This window comes from Dermacentor albipictus, chromosome 1 (assembly GCF_038994185.2).
Source record: "Dermacentor albipictus isolate Rhodes 1998 colony chromosome 1, USDA_Dalb.pri_finalv2, whole genome shotgun sequence".
NCBI classification, from domain to species: Eukaryota; Metazoa; Arthropoda; class Arachnida; order Ixodida; family Ixodidae; genus Dermacentor; species Dermacentor albipictus.
The window spans coordinates 423,389,795-423,410,669 of NC_091821.1; the positions used below are offsets into that span (position 1 = coordinate 423,389,795).

General features: G+C 49.0%; 1 protein-coding gene across 2 annotated transcripts in view; it reads right to left on the reverse strand.

Moving 5' to 3' along the window:
- Positions 1-20,875, reverse strand: part of LOC135896994 (uncharacterized) — a 171,480-nt gene that overhangs the window by 135,583 nt on the left and 15,022 nt on the right. Inside the window, exon 1 of one of the 2 annotated variants that reach the window (XM_065425575.2) lies at positions 601-725. The exons of the other annotated variant lie outside the window; for it this stretch is intronic. Coding sequence (XP_065281647.1) covers positions 601-604 — 4 coding nt within the window. The 5' untranslated portion in view covers positions 605-725. Of the gene's footprint in view, positions 1-600; positions 726-20,875 lie in introns of those variants that run through there. 2 annotated transcript variants of the gene reach the window in all.

Consider the following 20,875-nt stretch of genomic DNA (forward strand, 5'->3'; position numbering starts at 1 on the left):
CTGCAGCCAGTAATTAAACTGTGCACGTACGTGCTCCAAGACAGTGGTTTAACTCTGACAAATTCGAAGCCGCAGCACCGGCTGGATGTACACAATGAATCGACATTTAATCATACCGTAATTATATGAACTCCGACTGGAAAATACACGGAGCATATAATCCTGCACGTAACCAGGGGATATATTGCGCCACTTCCGTGCCCCTCATTCCTTTCTCCTCCATTTATTTCCCCCCTTTCTCTTTTGTCTTCACAGTTAATTTTCGAAGCCGGTCGTTGTCTCTATATGCAAGCGCACATATGGTCACTAACTACATATCCTTCACGGAGAACTCGGCGTAACTTGTTCCAGCCGTCTTTGTCAAATGTCTCATACATGTAGGGAATGCATTCTTGCACTAAAGTATGGAACACTTCGCGATCATTATCATTCGTCTATAGTGGGCCGCATTTTAGTGGAGTGCCCGCCCGCAAAAGTGCCGTTTCACAATGTAAGCCGTATGGGAGAAACACGAGGAAGGACGCCGCAAAAGAAAGTAAAAGAAGAAATACTACATGAGCAAGAGCATCATCTATGATACATATACACACAATTACGCACCCATGGAGCCGGCAGAAGTTGTATGCAGTTCTGATCGACCGCGCGTCACACGTATACAGCGCGATATGAGCACACACTCTTGACGTATATACCGCCACGACGGTAAAAAAATCTTATACGTTTTAACGATGCGTCCTACTCAAATTGTTCCTTCCAACATCTGTTTTTTATGCGCCTATAAAAAAGTAGCCTTATATAGAAGAATACTACGTTATAAATTCTTCCCCTCAAATCGCCACAAAAGCGCGCGCGCGCGAGCATCGTCTGACGTCGACCCGCTTATTCTGCAAACGTGACGCGAAACTGTTGCACGTAAAACAATGGGCGGACGGCAGCCCGCGCCTCTGCACGTATACGTGACCGAACACGCCGAACCGTGATCGGAATCTTCGCCGAGCTAGGAGGCGCACCGGTTCTTTTTTAGCCGGTAACCCTGAAATAGCGCGCCCGCGCGCGCTCGCCGCCACGGTCATGGTCGTAAAGATGGTCAGGTCGATATACTCCGAACGACGTGCTCGTTCGAGAAGACAAGCTGTAATAACGCCTCTCGCCCGTCCGCATTTTTACACAGATCGCTCGGCTGCCGGGGGCGGGAGGAAGCTTTAAGCTATATACAGCCAACATTTGGCCGTGAACTAGTTAATCGAAGCGTGTTGCTTAAAGCTAAGCAATACGCTCCGATTAACTAGTTCACGGCAAAATGTTGGCTATGCCTATATAGCTCTCTTGGCGTACCCGTCGGCGTAACGGCGCTGGGCCTGCATGTTTGCACGAGCTGTGTGTGAAACGTGAAAAACGCGCGTGAGCGCTTTGAGTGAATTTCCCACGTACATATATGCCTATGTGCTGGCCGTATCCTGCAGTGAGGTTACCCGTCCTATATATGCGAGACGACCGTGAGCCCAGGGCCGCTCCATAACACTATGGTTGTACGAAAGCCTGGAACTTATACATCCAGTATTTGAGTCTGGAGCCCGTGGACATTGCTCTGACTCAGCGTAGGCCAATGGGATATGTCTATGTATACATCAGAAGCTGCCCGACAGCGTATACAGGTATATAGTTCATGACGTCTGCGAGCACGACACCATGTAAACGCAAGCCGTATACACCACAAATAAAAGTGAGAAGATGAGCGACGAATGCAGAGGTGTACAGAAAACGCGAAAACACGTAACATGTTTTATTGCGCGTTAAATTCCTACCGTTCGGTGTCGTCTAAAAGCAGCCGCCAAGGAGGATTAATCCGTATTCTGCGCAGTGTAAGCCCTCCAGATTATCCTCGTCGGACAGCGTCGCACAACGGGCCAAGCTATAGATCCCCTGCGCCGAGTAAATCACTCCCTAATATTTTAGGGAAACGTTGCGGTCTTGTGCACGAGGGCGTTGACGCGGGCGGGCTGGTATGTACATGGCGGAGTCAACAAGACTGGGCAAGGGCCGAAGCAAGAATGCGGACGACACGGCGTGGGCCTGCAAGTAATGTTTACGGCGTGCTACGCGCGCAGCATAGATAAACCGAATGTATACACACACGAAGAAAATGTCCTTTGATGAAGCTCTATATAGCTCTGGCGAATCAAAGCAAAATCGTTCAGAATATTCCTGCTGTGAGTAGAAAGAAAGAAAGAAAGAAAGAAAGAAAGAAAGAAAGAAAGAAAGAAAGAAAGAAAGAAAGAAAGAAAGAAAGAAAGAAAGAAAGGTTTCATTTCAATCGCAAATCGGCAACCCTGCGAACGCTTGATTACTATACTCTGATCAGTTGTATACACTCTATAGGAAACAACGTTTAACGGACAAACGACCTAATAAGTTATGGTTGCTTGCTAAACACACGGGAGAAAAGGTCATAAGTACATGTAAATGTTTAAAGCAAGAACAGCCGAAAACGTTACAAGCAGCCACGTTGCTATGCACGCACTATTACGGGAAAATATGCATATATCCACACACACACACACACACACACACACACACACACACACACACACACACACACACACACACACACACGAGTCGACCGCACTACAAACTCGCATTACACGTATTCTATAGCACAAATACTATCGCACGTTGAATATGTTATGCAGGACTTTTAGTTTACCTCACGAAGTTCCTGTTCCCACGGCTAGCGAATTACGAGAGAGAGGGAGAGATTGAGAAAAGACGTGATCGAGAGCACAAAAGGTGTGTAACCAGCACACGTAACCAGAAATACGGAGATACGTTTTGCCACAAAAGGCATTTCGTTATAATTGTTACTATAGCTTTATTTTGGGGCGCCTTCGAAGTAGTCGTAGACACGCAGGCATCGATGGTGCGCGCACGTCCGCGCGCTCGGTCAGCAAATCGTCGTTAGCGAGCTAACAAAAAAAAAAACACAATGATAAAAACCGGTTCCGCAAACTCGACCGCGAAAGGACCACACCGGGCTAAACGCAACCTTCGGCGGAACGCGTACCGAGGCGGAGAAGAGGGGGGGGGGACGAAAATAATATAACGGTTGCAACGGACTTAATACATGCTTATACGCAGCCGAGTGCTAGGATATATATACATGGAAGGCTGTGTAACGCTTGGGGAAGGAACGCTATACAGATTTAGATCAAATGGCACACCGCAGCACCGGCGCAGTTGAGTGCCGGCCGTGTAATGGGCATTGTAATTGGCCGATTTCTCGCGCTCCAGAGGTGGTGGTTGCGTGTGCAAGCGAAGCGGGACGTAACGGTCCGGTGGATTCCGTCCGGCCACGAAGGTGATGACGGCAGATGCCTCTGCATGGAGGGTACGTATATACGTATGCAGGCAGCGCGGTTCATCGTGGTATCGGCAGCACCGCTTCTGTAAACGCGCGGAGATTGCCTACGGAATTACACAGGCGCATCGTGCTTTGTCCACGGTTCACGAGTGCCCAGTGTTTTTCGTTTCATTTTTTTTTCTTTAGTTATAGCTCTCTCCGCGTGAAGGCGCAGCGTTAATTACGCTTGCTCGTTTCACGTGGCATAAATAAGTACGGCCATGCATCGCCATACTTAAACCGAACACGTGCGCTTAATATGTAGGCGCCTTTTGCCTTCTCCTGCGGAAGGTGCACGAGATTTCTGGTTCGGTTCCCTTGAATGTGCAAGCTTATAACGCGTCTTTGCAAAGCACTCGATGTTTAACTGCTCCGCATATAGAGCGCGTTCGTTTTAAGTTATAAGTCGCTGTACATGCGTCTTCATGGTTCGGGTTAAGTCTGATGACGGTTCTACACTTACGACAACGTATACGAGCGAACCCCCGATATGACTCAGGCGCTTGAGGCGAAAGCCAAATCTCCAATTCTGGTTGTCCGCTCGGCCGGTGACTAAACGGCGAATGACGACTAAACCGAGGGGCCATTTCGGTACGCCCAGACAAACTAAGTCGCGCTGGACCCTTAGTTGTGTACAGTGGCTTTTGTTTCGCTTGGTGGCCTGAAGAAGACGAAAAAAGAAAAAAAAAACACTGCCATTGCATTTACAAGAGCGTCTCACAACTATGGCTAGAAGGAAGCTTAATTTTAGGCAACTTAACTGAAACACCGATGTATTTTAACGTTAAGCAAGATATCTCGGAAGAGGAGCGCCAGTTTTACTATTCTGGCTTAGGACGTTCACTACACTGCCCACGCCTTCAATTTCGCAACTTCAACGCGCACCCTAAAGGAAATAATTTAAAAAAGAGAGTTAATTAGTTAATTAGTTAATCAGGCAAGTGAAGATTTCGGTCTGTCGTTCAAGTAATGCCCGCTTCTTCCAGGTAATCCCACTTGAACAGGCTAAATGGCACGCACTATATGATCAAGGCGATGTATTAAAAAAAAAAAAGAGTCTGCTCGAATTTAATAAAGAAAGAAATTCAGTGCCGGTTTAGCAGTAAATGCGAGAGAAATTCATCAGCATTACTTCGCACCTCCTTGAGGTCCCGGATTCATGACCGAAACCGCGTTCACCACATTGCAAAGTGTTGTTCACGAGATCGCTCCGACACCTGCACGTCCTGCTTCTTCGAGGAGCAAAGTGCAACTGACGGTATACTCTGCTCCGAAGAACCACCGTCAGTTGAACTGCATATAAATATATATATATACTACGTTACAGGCTTCGCACACTTCACATATACCTTTTGTTTCCCCACTTTGACACTCCTAATGCTAACGCATTAAAAAAAAAAACATGGAAGAAAGCGCGATCTGTGGCACGAATGCCAGCAATCGGTGCATACAGCCCACAGGAAGGCACACGCAACCGCAGTGCGTATACATTCAGTCACGCGGCATCCTGTAGCGATACGGCCAATCGCTGTTTTAAAGCTGCTCGGCTCGACATGTGTACTGCGTATATACTTGCTGCGGTCTCCTTCGCCGTCCTGTTCTAAAAACAAGTAAACAAAGCGCCGGAGGAAGAGGCAGTCTTCTGACCGCGGGCGGGAAGAGAGCTGATAAGAGGGCGGCCGCGGGGGCATGAAACTTTGGCTGCAGTCACATGTCTTGCAGTACACGTGTGTGCCACGTCGGAGCTCACAAACATCCCGAAAAGAGAAGTTTACGAGATGAAACGCAACGCCAGTCCACGTCGCTGGGATGTTTCCTTTTTTTTTTTCTCTTTTTTTCGCGTGTATACTCGCGAGATGCGGATAGCCAACCGACGATTTCTGCTACGAGTATACGTGGGTGTGTCCCAACTATCGTGCACCAAGATTTAAATATATATGCAAATGCCACGTATATAGCTGGATCGAATCAAGGTGTACTGTTGTTTGCCGTCGCTTGGAGATACTCAGATTATTTTTTGCATTCCGCCTAATTACATAATTACTCTTAATCATTCCACTTCTCAGATATAATAATTTGATCAAAAAGCGTCAATCAGAAAATTGTAGAGCAACATGAAAAAACTCCGGATACAGCTTTCTGTTGCTCAATACGTGCTACATAAAAGTGTTTCTTCCGAGCGTGAAAGAAGCCCACACGCAAAAGGTTGCCGCGCGACTGGCCGCTCGACGACAAAAGGTGCTTCACCGGCGAGCATCCAGCTGTGAAGGGTGGCGAGGCCCAGTCAGGCACGTTCAGTGCCTTTTGTCGCGTCCCCCAAGGCATTTCTGTAAGGAATGTCTCGAATAAATGAATAAAGAAAGATAAAGAAAGTGCCATCCTCGCTTCGTCGTCTTTTCGACGCCAAAAAGCTGGCGACGAAACCAGCGCCACCTCGACGTGATTGACAGCGCCTGTGTTTCGTGCCTTCGTCTTTTCGGCGACACAGAGCTGACGGAACGAGACGAGTTCTGGGACCCCAAACTACAATGGGTCATCGGCCATGGGTGTCTCTAAACGGCAACGTCGTTCCTTGTGAGCTCCTCGTGAAGCGTTGACCAATGCCCGCCCGGACTACGACGGGACCCGGCGCAGACTCTTAGCGGCAGACAAAGAACCTCCCTTCAAAGTGACTATAATCGCCACAAAGAGCCAACAGTGACAGCTACCATGGAACAGCAACGACCCCGATTTCAGCTGTAATTGCTTCGTCATTGCATCGAGGGCGGTTGGAAGGTTGGACACCAGAGGCGGAGTCCGCCGAGGTGGTGCGGCAGCATGGGCGGGATTTTGCGGACTGTGGTGCAATTGCATTTGGCCCAGAGAGAGGCCACTGAATTCCCTCGTCGAGCGAAAGAGGGAAAAGAACTGCCTAAAAAGCGGAACTTGAGTGTTGCGAGGAAGTGTTCGGACATATAAAGAATACTTTGACACGTACTGTGCTTTGAAAATCATGGAGCCGTTCTTATACAAACATGTCACCATGTAAATTTGTACATGGAGCTTGTTTTCCTCATCGCTCGGACGACCTCTCTCTCTCCCTGCACCTGGCACGGCACCATCCTTCTGGCCGCTCGGACTCCCGGCTTCGCAGCACTGCAGAGCTCACGAAAAGCAAACAGTCGAGGTTGTTCTTGGCGCGCGACGATACAAGCAGCGGTTGAGCGGCATACGACGCATGGTTGAACACGTGGTATGCGTGTATACATCACTGGCGCGTCCTTGTCAAGCGCTACGACTACTATTTCAAGCCGCTGTGACCTCTAAATTTTATTTATGCGCCTGCTTATTCCGGACACGCCTGAACGACGCCGGTCCACCTACTTCGTGACCAGCGAACAGGCGGAATGACGGTCAAAACCATGCCCGCCACGACAACGAGAACGGGGGTAGAGTCACACCAGTCCTATGGCTAACTGCCGCTTTCGCAAGGTCCCCAGCAAGCAAGCGCTTTAGTGCCCTCCGATCTTTAATACTGCGCAATCATTCGCGTCGAGGAGTTGTTGCCTTCGTGTATACGTGGACGAGTTGACGCACGTCCTTCGCCATATCGCCGTGCTCCCGCTGACACGGCAGTCGCGGAAACAGTCGAAGAGCCGCCGAGTGCATGCATCGAGCGCTATGTGGCCAGCGCGCCGCTGGCGAACAGGGTCGTCGAAGGGCCATCGCGCACGTATATCGAGCTGGGCCGACCGCCAGGCCCGCAGCAGCGATTGCCCTCAGGGCCACCGGAGGCCGAACCAATGAGGCGCCCACTTCCTCGTCGACTCGGCGCGTCGCTTCGTCCATTGAGCCGAACACGGTACGGGCGTCGCGACACGAGATGCTCGCCGCTGCCGTGTGTCTATGCATGCGAGCGTGCGTGTGTGCGTGTGTGTCTAACGTCTCCCAACCACCACCGGTCGGAGGGTGTCGGGATACTGGCGGAAGCGTAGTGGATACACTGTCACTGCCTTCAGGTGTAAACAAGCGTCATATATTCCACTGAAAAAGGGGGTAATCACCAGGAAAAGTTAAATGTGAAAGCTTCAAACATGTAATAAAAACAAACAAACAAACATAAAAGCTGGACACAGTCACAGAAAGCCGACCACTGAACGTTCGCACGTGCATATATGCAACAAGTCGAGTATACTTCCGTAAAGAAACATGTCAGTTGGCGTTGTGCGGGCCTTCTGTCAACTGTATAGTACGTAGACCTTCAAACGCCTGTGCCTATAGCGTCAAAACTTTTGCTTGAAACAACTCCTTATGATTTGGCCGTTTCGTAGATGGATATTTGAAAATCGTATCCAACCATTGAGGTAAGAGCCATCGCCGCAGCTTTTTTAGGCATGCGGGAGGACCTTTCGCAGAACGAGGACACAAGGTCGTCCGGTTATTGCTCTACGAACTTATTCTAGCCATTAGGACACAGAACATCGTCAACAGCAGCTGACTTGACCGGCGTTCGAGAAGCTATCCGCTGCATACTTCAACAAAGCCTCGAGAAATGGACAGTGTTCTGTGACTCAAAACCGGCGCTGCATCTCGTAAGCAATTATATAAACCACAGAATCGCATGTCCTCTTGTTTATGGCTCTGCATGTTGAGGCGTCTCAATCCGGGCATACCATCATGCTGAACTGGATTCCAATAGCCATTGTGGAATAGCTGGAAATGAACAGACCGACGCGGAGTCAAAAAAGGCACACACTGACGGGAAGATTATACAACTTAATCTTTCCTGGCACGGCGTCAACGCCTTGCTCCACAACGCCATCAAAACCTCTATGGCGCGACAATGGGACAACCCCGAACATCGGCAAGAGCGCCTCCATAGACTTGACGCTGGTTTGCGATTACGGCTTCCACTTCGGCTGCGGGGAGGCCAGGAAGCACTCATGCATCGATTACGGCTCCGTGAGGTGTACACTCACCGATACCTTGACGAGAACGGGACCCTGACTGTAGCCTCTATCAAACTCCCAAAACAATAGCTCACATACTTTGCGTGTGCCCTCAATATGCGGCCGAGCGAAGGACACTTCAGTCAAGTGTCGACTGCTTGGACTCCCGCCCTTTTTCGGAGGAAAATGTTTTAGGCGCGTGGAGAACAGTGGACCCGGCCCAACGCATCATAAAGTAACTCTTAAACTTTCTATGTGAGACTGGCTTAGACGGTCGTCTGTAGGAGCTATGAGAAGTGAAGAGAGTGTTTGCACGATAACGTCTTGTGTGCACAGGATTACTCGTGCCTGTAGCATGTCTAAAACATGCATCCGCGTATTGGACAACGTGTATATGGTAGCTCATTGTACCATATCATAATCAGCTTGCCCTGTATCTCCCACTTCTCCTTACACCAGTGAGGAGTAGAAGGCTAGAGGTACGTTCTACAGCCACACTTCTCCTCTTTTCTATTCATTAAAGTATACTCTTCTTACTCTAGCCATCACATATATTCTCGTAAAGAAGAAACTATAGCTGCTCGCTTACGCGAATACGATGGTTAGAGTGCGTAGGACGCTGAAGTTAACGGTCCGGCATCTGATGGAGCTTTGGTCTGTAGTCTGACTGCTGCACAGACGAGAAAAATACCGAGAGGGAAGGTTGAGAGAACGAACATCCGCATTAAACGCGTACGGTGACGCTTTGAATCGATCGAGCGTAAATCTAGTAACGCGCTCGCGGTCGGAAATATAGGGCAGCAGACGCTTGTCGACACCCTTGGTCGACGAGTCATCAAGATCAGTAGGGGGACGAATAAGTGAATAATGCATGCGGTAGGCCGGATGAGTGAAAATGGGAGGACGAGCCGGGTATAATGAGTTCGGGTGACAACTAATTAAAGCGGCGACCGAATGAGGATGCGAATAATGAATGAGGGCGCCGAAAGTGCGAATGAACGCGTAATGAGCCCGCCTGCGCGTACAGCGAGCCGATGAGCAAGACGGCGATGGAGGAGGCAAGCCTGGACGGCGATATAGCGAGAGCGCGTGGGTAACGGACGTTTACGTCCCGAAGAGGAAGACAAAACGCTAACACGTACGTACGTCAGCAGCGAGTTAATCAACGATCATGCTGTTCAATCAACGATCAATCTGTTCAGTTAATTTCTGAAGACCTCGTTTTGATTGCAGCCTTTTCATCGTTTTGAGGAGAATCACTATTATAGGTTTACAAAGACGCGAAGAGGTAATCAAATATAGGAAGAATAGATTATAGGTTCACTAGTCTCTCTCTCTCTCTCTCTGTGTGTGTGTGTGTGTGTGTGTGTGTGTGTGTGTGTGTGTGTGTCTCGTATGTGTGCGTGCATGTGTGTGTGTGTGTGAGCGCGCGCGCACCAATAACGAAACTAATTGGTGAGACCGCGCCAGCGGCGAAAAGCGATCGCAAAACAAAAGGAGCGTGGGGGGGAGGCGCACGGCTCGCTATGTTCCAGGCACACGTCGCAAATGAAGATAAACGGTTCGTCTCGCTATAGCAGAGGTAATTGATTCTCATTCGTTAGGCGACAGTTGCCCATTGTCTGAGCGCCTTTCCCTTTCCGCGACCGTGTCCCGGCTCATCGGCTCCTTCCTCCAACCCTCCCTCCCCCTTCACCCTCTCCCCCCAGCCCCGGTGTAGATTGATGGAAGCGAGCAAGGCCTCGCGCCGCCCGTCACAACAACAGCGGGGTCGCGTAAACGAACCTCATCGACGCCCACGCACACCGGCAGCAGCGCGTACAGCTCAGGCGCCAGTTGCTCCTTGCGGGCGCAACAATGGCCGTCACCGCACGCGACAAAGAGGAGGAAGCGGGGGAGAGGCGGTGGAGAACGGCACTCGTGACTCGGGAAGGGAACGACGGCGGCTTCTACTACAAGTTAACTGTCGTCGCACGGCACGCAGCGATGAAAGTGCCGAGAATAGAAACGAAAAAAAAAAAAGAAAAGAAAGTGGGACGTTTACACATAGGAGGAAACGAGGCAAGAAGCACGAAAGTAGAAACAACAAAGCCGGCGATAGATGCGGAGACGCAAGGCTGTCAAGGGCACTACACCCCGGTAATCTTATTCCTGGGATCGCGCACCAAACTCGCGACAACTGCTGAAAAGAGGAGCGAGAAGTTCTGTTCCGTGGCAGTATTTTTCTTCTTCTCGCTGGCAGCACGCAAGGAAAACTGTTTTTAACTACTCCCGCATGTTCAGTACCTACGTTAAATCATTCGATTAATTAATTAATTAATTGGCCTACCTTAAATATCACGGCCAGCGGCGTAAAAAATGAGTCACTACACGAACGACAGAATACGTGCACATTCTGACACCCCAGTCACGCAAAGGACATGACGGACGTGCAAAAGGACAGCTCGATGCAACGGAAACACCTCCCCGACGGAGCGGATTCTCTTCCCAAGAGTGAATGGGGCGTGGAGAGGGGGGGGTGAGGGGGTACGAAGAAAGGAGGGCGCTCGCGCAGCGGCACGTACACGACGCGTATGAAGATGGCGTTCAAACGCGCCCCAAAGCGGTAACCACATGGACGCGCGTCCGCGTCTTCCGACGCCTCTGCAGTGCGTTAAGCGCTTCCCGTATACTTGAAGGGCGCCTATTATGGAGTGCGATTGCACTAACGATAAACAACAAACATATTGAAACTGGTGCAGCACGCCTTAAATGAGCACCATTCCCACTTATTTGGAAGAAAAGGTTCGGCTATTAAATGAGACAAATAAATGTCAAACTTCTCATCGAATCCCGCCTACATAAGCGGCCGAGCGCCCGACGTCATTCTGGAGTCGCAGAATTCGCGGTATTTTTGAAAGACTTCTAGTCGGTTATGCGCCCTGAAAATCCCTTAAATTATGGGGTTTCACGTGCCAAAACCACGATTTAACTATGAGGCACGCAGTAGGGGTGAATTACGGAATAAATTGAACATGCACTTATACATCTAAGTACGCGGTAGTTTTCGCATTTCGATGACGTGGCGGGGATCTGATCCCTAGACCTCGCGCTTAGCACCCCAACACCACAGCCACTAATTAAGCAACCACGGCGGGTGTCCTGAAAATTCGCAAATGTTGTCAGGCGTGCCATATTGCGACACAGCCCTTCTTGGAGCGTAAGCGTAATATTTCCCTATGGATAAGTAATTCGCTACCCCCGAGTAGACAACATCCCTGACGTCAGAGGAAATCTGCGGAGGTATTCTGTAAGAGTCCACCTAGTGGACTGTCCCTTTCAGCCGCTGCTGATTGGCTAGGGCCGCTCGTCTACGTCTGCATCCAACCAGCAGCGGCCGAAGTGGACAGTCCACTCGGTGGACTCTTACAGAATACACCCCCTGGTGCGGAAATGTCAGCGTCGCGCCGCCACCACCGTTCGCTTTGGCGTCCTTTCTGGCTCGCCAAGCTGTTGCTCTTACATGCGGTGAGAATAGTCCATTTGATGCATTAGGTAAGCGTAATGCGTTAATACAGGTAAACTTAATAACCACTTCGACTGATTCGTGGTACACTTGGATGGTGTAACCAAACGACGTCGTAATGTGGATGATGATATGCTCCCACCTTCGACCACTCGTGCTTCTGTGTTATATATATGCCTGGCGCTATGGTTTCTCCGTCCAGTGCATATACGGAGAAAGGCCGCGCGTCGTACACACGTCACTTTACCGTTCACTCACCGAGCCTCTCGGTGGCTCCTAGGTGAACGGCTATCGATATATATATGTATATATACTGGCACAGAGCAGTTTTGCGGTGAATTCAGGGAGGGGAGAGACAGAACCCAGGCGAGGTAGTCTGCTTGCCACCGTATACACTATAAAACCCAGCGGGTGTGCGTGCTGATTATGCGCGAGATTCTTCCAGGGTGGTCTTCCCACATGGTGAAGTTCTGCGTTTTTCTTTTTTCTTTCCTTAATTTATTCCAGTGCGCGTTTTTCTTTTTCTTCTTGCTGCTGCTACGCTTGCAACAAGCGCAAGCGGTGCTGATGGCTCTCGTGCGTATGTACGCATTAACTGTTCGAGTGATCAGAAATTCCGGCTCTGTAATCCCCGCAGTCCGTTTTTTCTCTCTCTCTCTCCTTTTTCCCTCTTCCCGTATGAAAGCATGCAGAAAATCATCAGTTCAAAGTACGAGTATAGCCGAACTGCCGTAGACAAGGAAAAGAAAAAAGAAAAAAAAGCTACACGACATCGCAGCAGAAAAACAAACAAGAAAGAACGAACCTGGACGTACGCGCAGTTACGTCCGCCTTTCGAACGCACACGCAAGGGCACTCACAAAGGTACAAACAAGGGGCGGCCGCTTTCCGGTGCGAAAATTAAAGCACCGAGAAAATGCTCCCGACAAACCGGAACGTCGATCGCGAGCGGAGATTTCAGCCGAAGACAAAGCGGCAAAGCCGACCTGCACGCAGTCTTCGCCCGCTCGCGACCACAGCAATTCTGCATGCCCCCATCCCGATTACGTTAAAAAATTAAAAAAAAACGTCGCACCTTACAGACTGCATGCGCCCGCCGCCGCCACGACGGCCACCAACCATGCAAAAAAAAAAAATCATGGGGTTTTACGTGCCAAAACCACTTTCTGATTATGAGGCACGCCGTAGTTGTGGACTCCGGAAATTTCGACCTCCTGGGGTTCTTTAACGTGCACCTAAATCTAAGTACACGGGTGTTTTCGCATTTCGCCGCCATCGAAATGCGGCCGCCGTGGCCGGGATTCGATCCCGCGACCTCGTGCTCAGCAGCCTAACACCATAGCCACTGAGCAACCACGGCGGGTCACCAACCATGCAGCACACCTACACAGAGACGCTCCGAACATCGCGATATACAGCTCGCGGCCGAGCACGCACGTGCAAGTTGCAATTGACGCCGAAACAGGGAACGGGCCAAGCCGGGGTGGCCCGGCGCGAAGAAGTCGCCTCGCTGCTGCTGCTGCATATTCCTTCCGCGAAGACACGCGCACACCACACACGCAAGCAAGAGAGAGCTGCGACGGGGAAGCGCACGCCGAGGATTCGATCGAAGGCATGTGTGTTAGAGAACGCAATTGACGAGCGACGCCGCATGTGTGGGTGCGCACCATTCACGCGGCTAAACGGAGCCGTGCGCTGAGGCACGATTCCCGCTAAAGGCACTCCACATAGAGCGCGCGGTCCTGCGTTTCTGCGAGTTTCTTGTTTTGTTTTCACTCGTAACTTCGCCGAGTCCGCACAGGCACGTCTTCGGCGCCAATCTGTCTTCACGGTGAGTGCGCGCGAGCACACGGCGACAGGGAGAGATACTTTGTGGATCGGGACGGTTTTTTTACATGCAGTCGTCGTCCACTCTCATATATATATATATATATATATATAAAGGAAACTTTCCTTTTGTATTAAAGCGCCGGCGGAAGCTTAAAACTTCTGATTGTGTTAGTAAGTCTTACTCAATGAAGTATCGTGGTCATCCAACATAACTCGAGTAATCAACAAAGGGACTGATAGGCTATAGTAAGACTTTTCTTTTCTCTCTCTCTCTTTCTCTATATCTCCCTCACCCCTAACCCGTGCCACAACGCTGTTGAGGTGCCCTCTGAAGAGAGGCAATTACGGCGCTGCACTTATCTTTTTCACCCTCGTAACTAAAAGTGACTCACACAGGTGCCGCAAATATGTAGTACCGTCGTTCCTTTATTTTTTAACGAGGTAATTACCTAAATTATTTTGGGTGTGGTCTTTTCTGAAACAGTTAACGATGATTAACCAACTTCATGTTCCAAGCAAGTGCATTATTATTATTATTATTATTATTATTATTATTATTATTATTATTATTATTATTATTATTATTATTATTACATGACGGTGGTTGGGACGAAAATTCGCAGCTTGACAATCACTTCCCTTGACAACGAGTGGCTCTAAATTTTCAATGCGAGAGAAAGCAGGAAACGACAAACTCCGCCGCCATACACTCTTTCCTAAGCGCTGTGTTTGCCAAGTGTTGCAAATGCATTCCGGAGGCTTCAAAAAATTATAGTAAATAAATAAATAATGATAATTAAAAAATAAGAAAGATAAAAAAAAGAAGGACAGGAAGCGGATGCGGCATAAAATAAAGATACGCTGTATACACAAGGCTCACACCGCACCCCTAGCTCGCGTCATCGAGCCTCTGGACGAGAAACGATGAAACGAAAGCGAACCTCACGAAGGCAAGAAAAAAGAACGAAAAGGAAGAAAAATAGAGGGAGGGAACAGGGACGGGGCGGGGGAGCGGTATAGTCTGCAGTGCTGGCAGTCTCGCAAAAGGGCACGCGCCCTTAATTAGGACAGATAGCTAGCGCCTGCCCGCATGTGCGAGCGTCAGGAAGAAAGGGCATTGCAGCATAACTGCAGTCAGAAAGGGTAGCGGATATTACAGCACAGGGATTCCGTCACGCTGAAGCGTCCACTAGCAGCTGCGCTAAGCCCCTCGCTGTGCGCATATATATATATATATATATATATATATATATATATATATATATATATTCGGGAATCTCTGCAGTCGTTGCGCGTTTACGCACCTGCTGCAGACATGTACGCGCAATCCCTATATAGATGCCTCGTTGATCCTGCAGCGATCTGGCGCACTGCATGCGTCGAATTTAGGGCCTCGTAAGCGCACGCATGCATGTACGCGTACATGTATACAAACGTCGCCCCAAGCACTAAGCCGGCTTGTTGTCCGAGCCCTATATGCTGTACAGGCGAGGCTTATATTTGACCGCGGCGCGCGCTGCACCAACGTCACACACACACAAGCGGCTTATTGTGTACCGCGGCTGCTCTGCGTGCGTGTATACGGATCGGATAAGCTGCGCACGCGCGCGCGTGTGGGCAACACGGTGGATCGTGCGACGAGCGATGTTCATCAGGGGCACAGATTCTGCAGTGTGTGCACACAAACGCGCAGCCTCGCAGAAACCAGAACAAACACACTCTGCAGACATGGTCGTCGAGTACGTATGTACCTTGCAGCAGGTATATATATATATATATATATATATATATATATATATATATATATATATATATATATATATATATATATATATATATATATATATATATATATATATATATATATATATATATATATATGAGCGACTCTTTATGCGATATCAAGGGCGGCGGATCAACAAATAAATAAGTAAGTAAATTTACTTACCTCTGCCGAGTCCTGGATAACGTTCCGAAGTAAGCCTGGGGCTGTGCGAAACGCCGCGTATAGGAGAGGACGCCGGATTGATTTTGGCCACCTGGAGCTATTTATCGTGCGCCTAAGCACCAAAGTATACTCGAGCGTTTTCGTCTATCGCCTCCATCGAAATGAGACCGCAAATCGAACCGGCAACCTGCGTGCTCGGCAGAGAGAACGCCACATATGCATGCACTGCTACGAAGAGCGCCACGGACACTTTTTTATTTCTCTCTCTTACTTTTCTTTTTGCGGGGGGGTGGGGGGGTAATTTCGACGGAAGGCGCCAACCCTCGACACCGTATGTATTGTGCTTTCTGAACCTCGCATTAGGAAACCGTATTTTTAAGTCGAAAGGGCTTCCCAAAATAAAAGATGCAGCTGCGTATAGTACGTGTATATATATATATATATATATATATATATATATATATATATATATATATATATATATATATATATATATATCCTTCAAGTACACCGTCGGGAGGCTTGAGAGCATAGCTTCCGCAGGTCGCAGCTTCGGTAGTGTGTAGCCGAGAGGCCCTTCGCCGTTATTATTGCCACGATCTTGACTGGCGACCGGCGCGACAAACATCAAGCTCGCCCAGCGGGACGGCGCACGACAGGTGCAAGGAAATGATGACGCGCTATCCGTCAAAGCCGGTATTTAAAGCTCTCAACAGCAACAAGTGGGTCACCGGTGTACACACCGGGTAGGCCGGGTCTGCAAATTGAACTCGGCCGCAGAATTTGGGTTGGGAGGTTCGGGGCGGTTTTCCGCATTTCGGCCCCGAATGCGGTCACCGTATATACCTGTAGACGTCCGATGCGATGTTGTTGTTGAAGCTTGGGAAAGTTGCTGAGGAGTTCGTCTCTACGCTGCTTCGCAGCGCGCACGGACTTAAGTGTAAATATAAGCGCTATTGGGAAGTGTTGTCTGGAAATAGTTGTCAAACAGAGCGCCGTGCTTCCCCAAGAGTATGAGAATCCCAACTGCACTTGCGTGAGATCCTGTATGTTGGCACGCTTGCATAATAATTATACCGCTGACGCGCAGATCTTATTTATACGCGAGTACGCGCATAGCGCACAACGAGTTGTTTCAAAGAGGTATTGACGCGACTATAGAACCGCATATTTGTTCCGGAAAATGTGCTGCAAGTATATACTCGTATATTATGTGAAGGCTCCTCGGCCCGTTTCAACGGACCTGGACTGGGCATTTTCTCGTACGACAACCACCAAAACTTCCTCTGTCCATCAACGGCAATAGCTTCGAGCGCAGTACTACCGAACGATTTGGGTTATATTTTCCTTCTTTTTTCTCTATGCTTGGGAGATTTACAATCGCTGGGTGGCGCCTTGTTGGTATGGGTACGTTTCTGGCACGGTGAACACTGTTTTCCTCTCTAGCTAGTGGCTTTCGAAGCCGCTTTTGCCCATTTTAGTGGTTGTTCGGTGCTCGGGCTTGGCAAAGGAAAGGAAAGCAAAGGAAAGGAAAGCAAAGGAAAGGAAAGCAATGGAAAGCAAAGGAAAGCAAAGGAAGGAAGGAAGGAAGGAAGGAAGGAAGGAAGGAAGGAAGGAAGTTCGTTCGTTCGTTCGTTCGTTCGTTCGTTCGTTCGTTCGTTCGTTCGTTCGTTCGTTCGTTCGTTCGTTCGTTCGTTCGTTCGTTCGTTCGTTCGTTCGTTCGTTCGTTCGTTCGTTCGTTCGTTCGTTCGTTCGTTCGGTGGAGCCCAAGGCGCCTGGAGTTTAATGTGGAGATTGCTGCTCTTGACGGATTCCTCCCATTGTCCTTTTGTGATGGGTAAAAAGGCGTTAAAGGCTGGACACAGCCAGAGCATTTGTTCAAAAGAGCATGAGTCATGACCACATTTGGGGCACGACTGTAAGTAGTCGGATTCTATCCTGTTAAGGGACTGAGGAGTGGGGTACGAACGGGTTTGCAGAAGTCTGAGTGTGCTAGCCTGAGGTTTGTTCAACTTGGAATGGGCGGTGTAAATGTCCTAATGCCCGCCCCCTCGATAATGGGAAATAATTTCGTGGAAAGTACATAATGGAAAGTACATTCTGCGCAATTCGTTCTTTTTTTTTCAACTCGCCATTGTACCTGCTCATTAAAATAGAATAGTATACATACAGTTGCGGTCGCTGGATACACAATAATAGATCTTACAACACGGGCTACACAGCGTACACGTAAAGCATGATATACGGCATTGCAAGTCTTCGTCGAAAAAAAAAAATTAACAGCATGCTTTTTTTTTCTCTCCATATTTTGCTTGCCAAATAACTTCATGCAGGATCACCGAAGAACAATGAGTATACAGTATATGGACGAATTGCGCGTTATGTTTCATTTAGGAGTCCCGAAATCTCTGATAAGTTATTTCCCCACCGACGAACAACAAACATGCCGACACAGTGAGCGCGAAGACAATAACGAGGAAGCGTTTGAAGGGCCTGTCTTCGCGCGCTGTCAAGCTCATCATGTCATGCCAACCAGTCCGCGGCAGCGATCTCTGGTTAGCATACACCGTCGAGGAAGTCGGCGGAAGGAAGACCAGGAGGGGAAAAAAAAGAGATAAAAAATAGGAATAAACCAGGGATCATGACAGGATACCGTTACGATAAGCCCACGACTCCGTTCAACGCGTGTACAAGGTCGAGGCAACTAGAGCGCCTACCAAAATTGCAAGCAGCAATACTCCCCTCACACAGAGAAACCGTTCAAGAAAGAAAGAAAGAAAGAAAGAGAGAGAGAGAGGTGGAAGGTTATAAACAGCAGGGGAAGAAAAAATAAACAACTCGCACAAAAAAAAAAAAGGACCGCAAGAAGGTCAACTATAGCAAATATAGCGAAGAATTAAACGGAAGACATAGACTCAAGTCGCGCCGAAGGCAATATGAAGATTCCCGAAGAAAAGAACCAGAAAATTACAAAAAGGAAATGAAAGGTCGGGGTCCCGAGAATTACGATCGCAGTGCGTATGAGGCGATATAGCGCGCGCGCGCCTATTTCATCGTGGAATGAGCTTACCGCACTAAGCCGGTAGCTCGTAAAGAGCAAAGCCGGAGGCGGCGCGCCGGCTTGGCACCCTGCTCCCCCCCTCCCAACCCCCCGAGAGACGAGGACGATATAAGTGGGTGGTATCCTTCAATTACGCCCTTAATAAACCGCCGCGTGGCGTGGATCTATGTGTCCGCCGGCGACGGAGCGTTTCCACGTAGTACAGTGTACGAAGTGTGCCGCTCACTGACACGTGCATCGACGGCGTCGTGCACATTCGCTGCACGTGCATCTATACACGGGAACGTCGTACCTGTACGAAAGCTGCAGTACCCAAGTGCTCGAATCCGTGGTGTGACGCGACGTGTGTGCGCTCGTGAATTGTGTTCCGTGTGCGTCGACGTGATGTTCGATAACATCTTTTTTTCTCGTTTTAGTTTTCCTTCCTTAATATTGTGTTAGTTAGTAGTGTTAATGTGGAATAAGCCGGCTCGAAAGAGGGCTACCCCTTCATGTTTTTTTTCCTACATTTAAAGTAAACAAACGAACAAAAAACAAACAAACAAACAAATAAATAAAAATGTAGCACAGTTCATTCGAGGCCCTTATATTTGCGCATGGGATTTATGCGTTCTTTCTGTCTATGTGCAGCACGCACCACCTTCTCATCCTTTCTTTCTCCCTGTCTGTCTTCCTTTCCGGAAGTAAAACGGCCCATTCGCTATGCGCTTTGCTTCGTCTCTTCAGCAGCGATCCTCTCGTTTCCGGACGAACGGCGGTCGTTTTCGTCAAACGTTAGCGTGTCGCACCGATCAAAACTCCAAGAAAAAAAAAAGAAATCTATAGGGAAGTAAAATGGGCGCGTGTCCCCGTCCCCTCCCCAAACGAGAGAACAGGGAGAACGTATTAAAAGGAACAAAGGCACCGAGCGAGCAACAAGCGATGGCGCATACAAGACGAAGGCAGGTAACGACCTGCAGCGACTCTCTCTATGTGGGCTTCATATGCAACTCGTCCGCACCGTAACGGCGATTGCATCACGTCCGCTCTCTCTCTCTGCTACCCTCCCCCGCGTGGCCACCATACGTCCACACTGCAGCGTTTTTATCTGTACAAACGCGCCGCCGCTTCGTGCGCTGTATCGTTAAGGAAAGCGCGATCCATTTGCTGGCACTAAATTCCGTACAAAAGGAGGTTATCTTCCTTTGTTTTACCCTTTTGTACTCCCGATGTCTGGGGATATCAGATATGCTCTTCGAAGAAAAAGCGATTCATGCAGCCGGAAAGAGAGAGAGAGAGAAAAGGCGGGAAACGGGACGCCAGAAGAAATGTCTATATAGAGTAGAAAATAAGAAAAGGAAACGTCTCAAATAGCCGTGCAATCTAATCTTTTTTCCCGAAGATTCCAGAGGAATTTCAGGACAATGAACTCCCTTCCCGCTTATTTCCCTCCCTTACCTCCCTTGCACGCGCACTCACACACACACGCGCGCGCACACACACGGACACACACACACTTTCCTTCGTGCCGTCTAACATATCAGGCAGGGGTAGATCACTGCAGCAAGGAATTAGAAACAAAATAATAAATAAAGCTCAGCGAGGGATGATGGGAGGAGGGGGAGAGGTGTAACGTAAAAGCAGAGGAATCGATGACAAAAATGTAAAGACCTGAAAATGAGGGTGCCATAACTTTATGAAGAATGGTTCGTAAGAGAAGGTAGAGCGAAATGGCTCCTACTCTTTCTTGGGACTCGCTTCGGGGCAGTGAAAAAAAAGGGGGGGGGGGGGAAGCAACGTATGCGCTAACAGGACGAGGCGGGAGGCAATGCATGGTGAGCACGCGGCGAAAGGGGGTTGAGGCGGGAGGGGGGGGGGAGTTGAGGGGGAGACGAGACGCGTCGCGGAAATGAGCAATAAAAACTACTAATAAAGAAGGAAGTAAAGGGGAAAAAAACACAGAAGCCATGGGACGCACGAGACATGTATGGTATGGGGACGGGCTTGCATGGACTAACGGCGCCTGAGGGGGCCGCACGTCGGCAGTCGGGTATTTAAACGACACGTGCAGAGTTGACATAAAAAAAAGAAAGAGAAGAGAAACAGCTAAGGAAGAGCAGAGAGGGGCAATAAGTAAGGAATGAAATAAAGAAGTGCAACGTAAAATAAGAGAAAGAGAAAAAAATTTATACATACCTATATATGTAATTTCGATCTTTAGTACCGA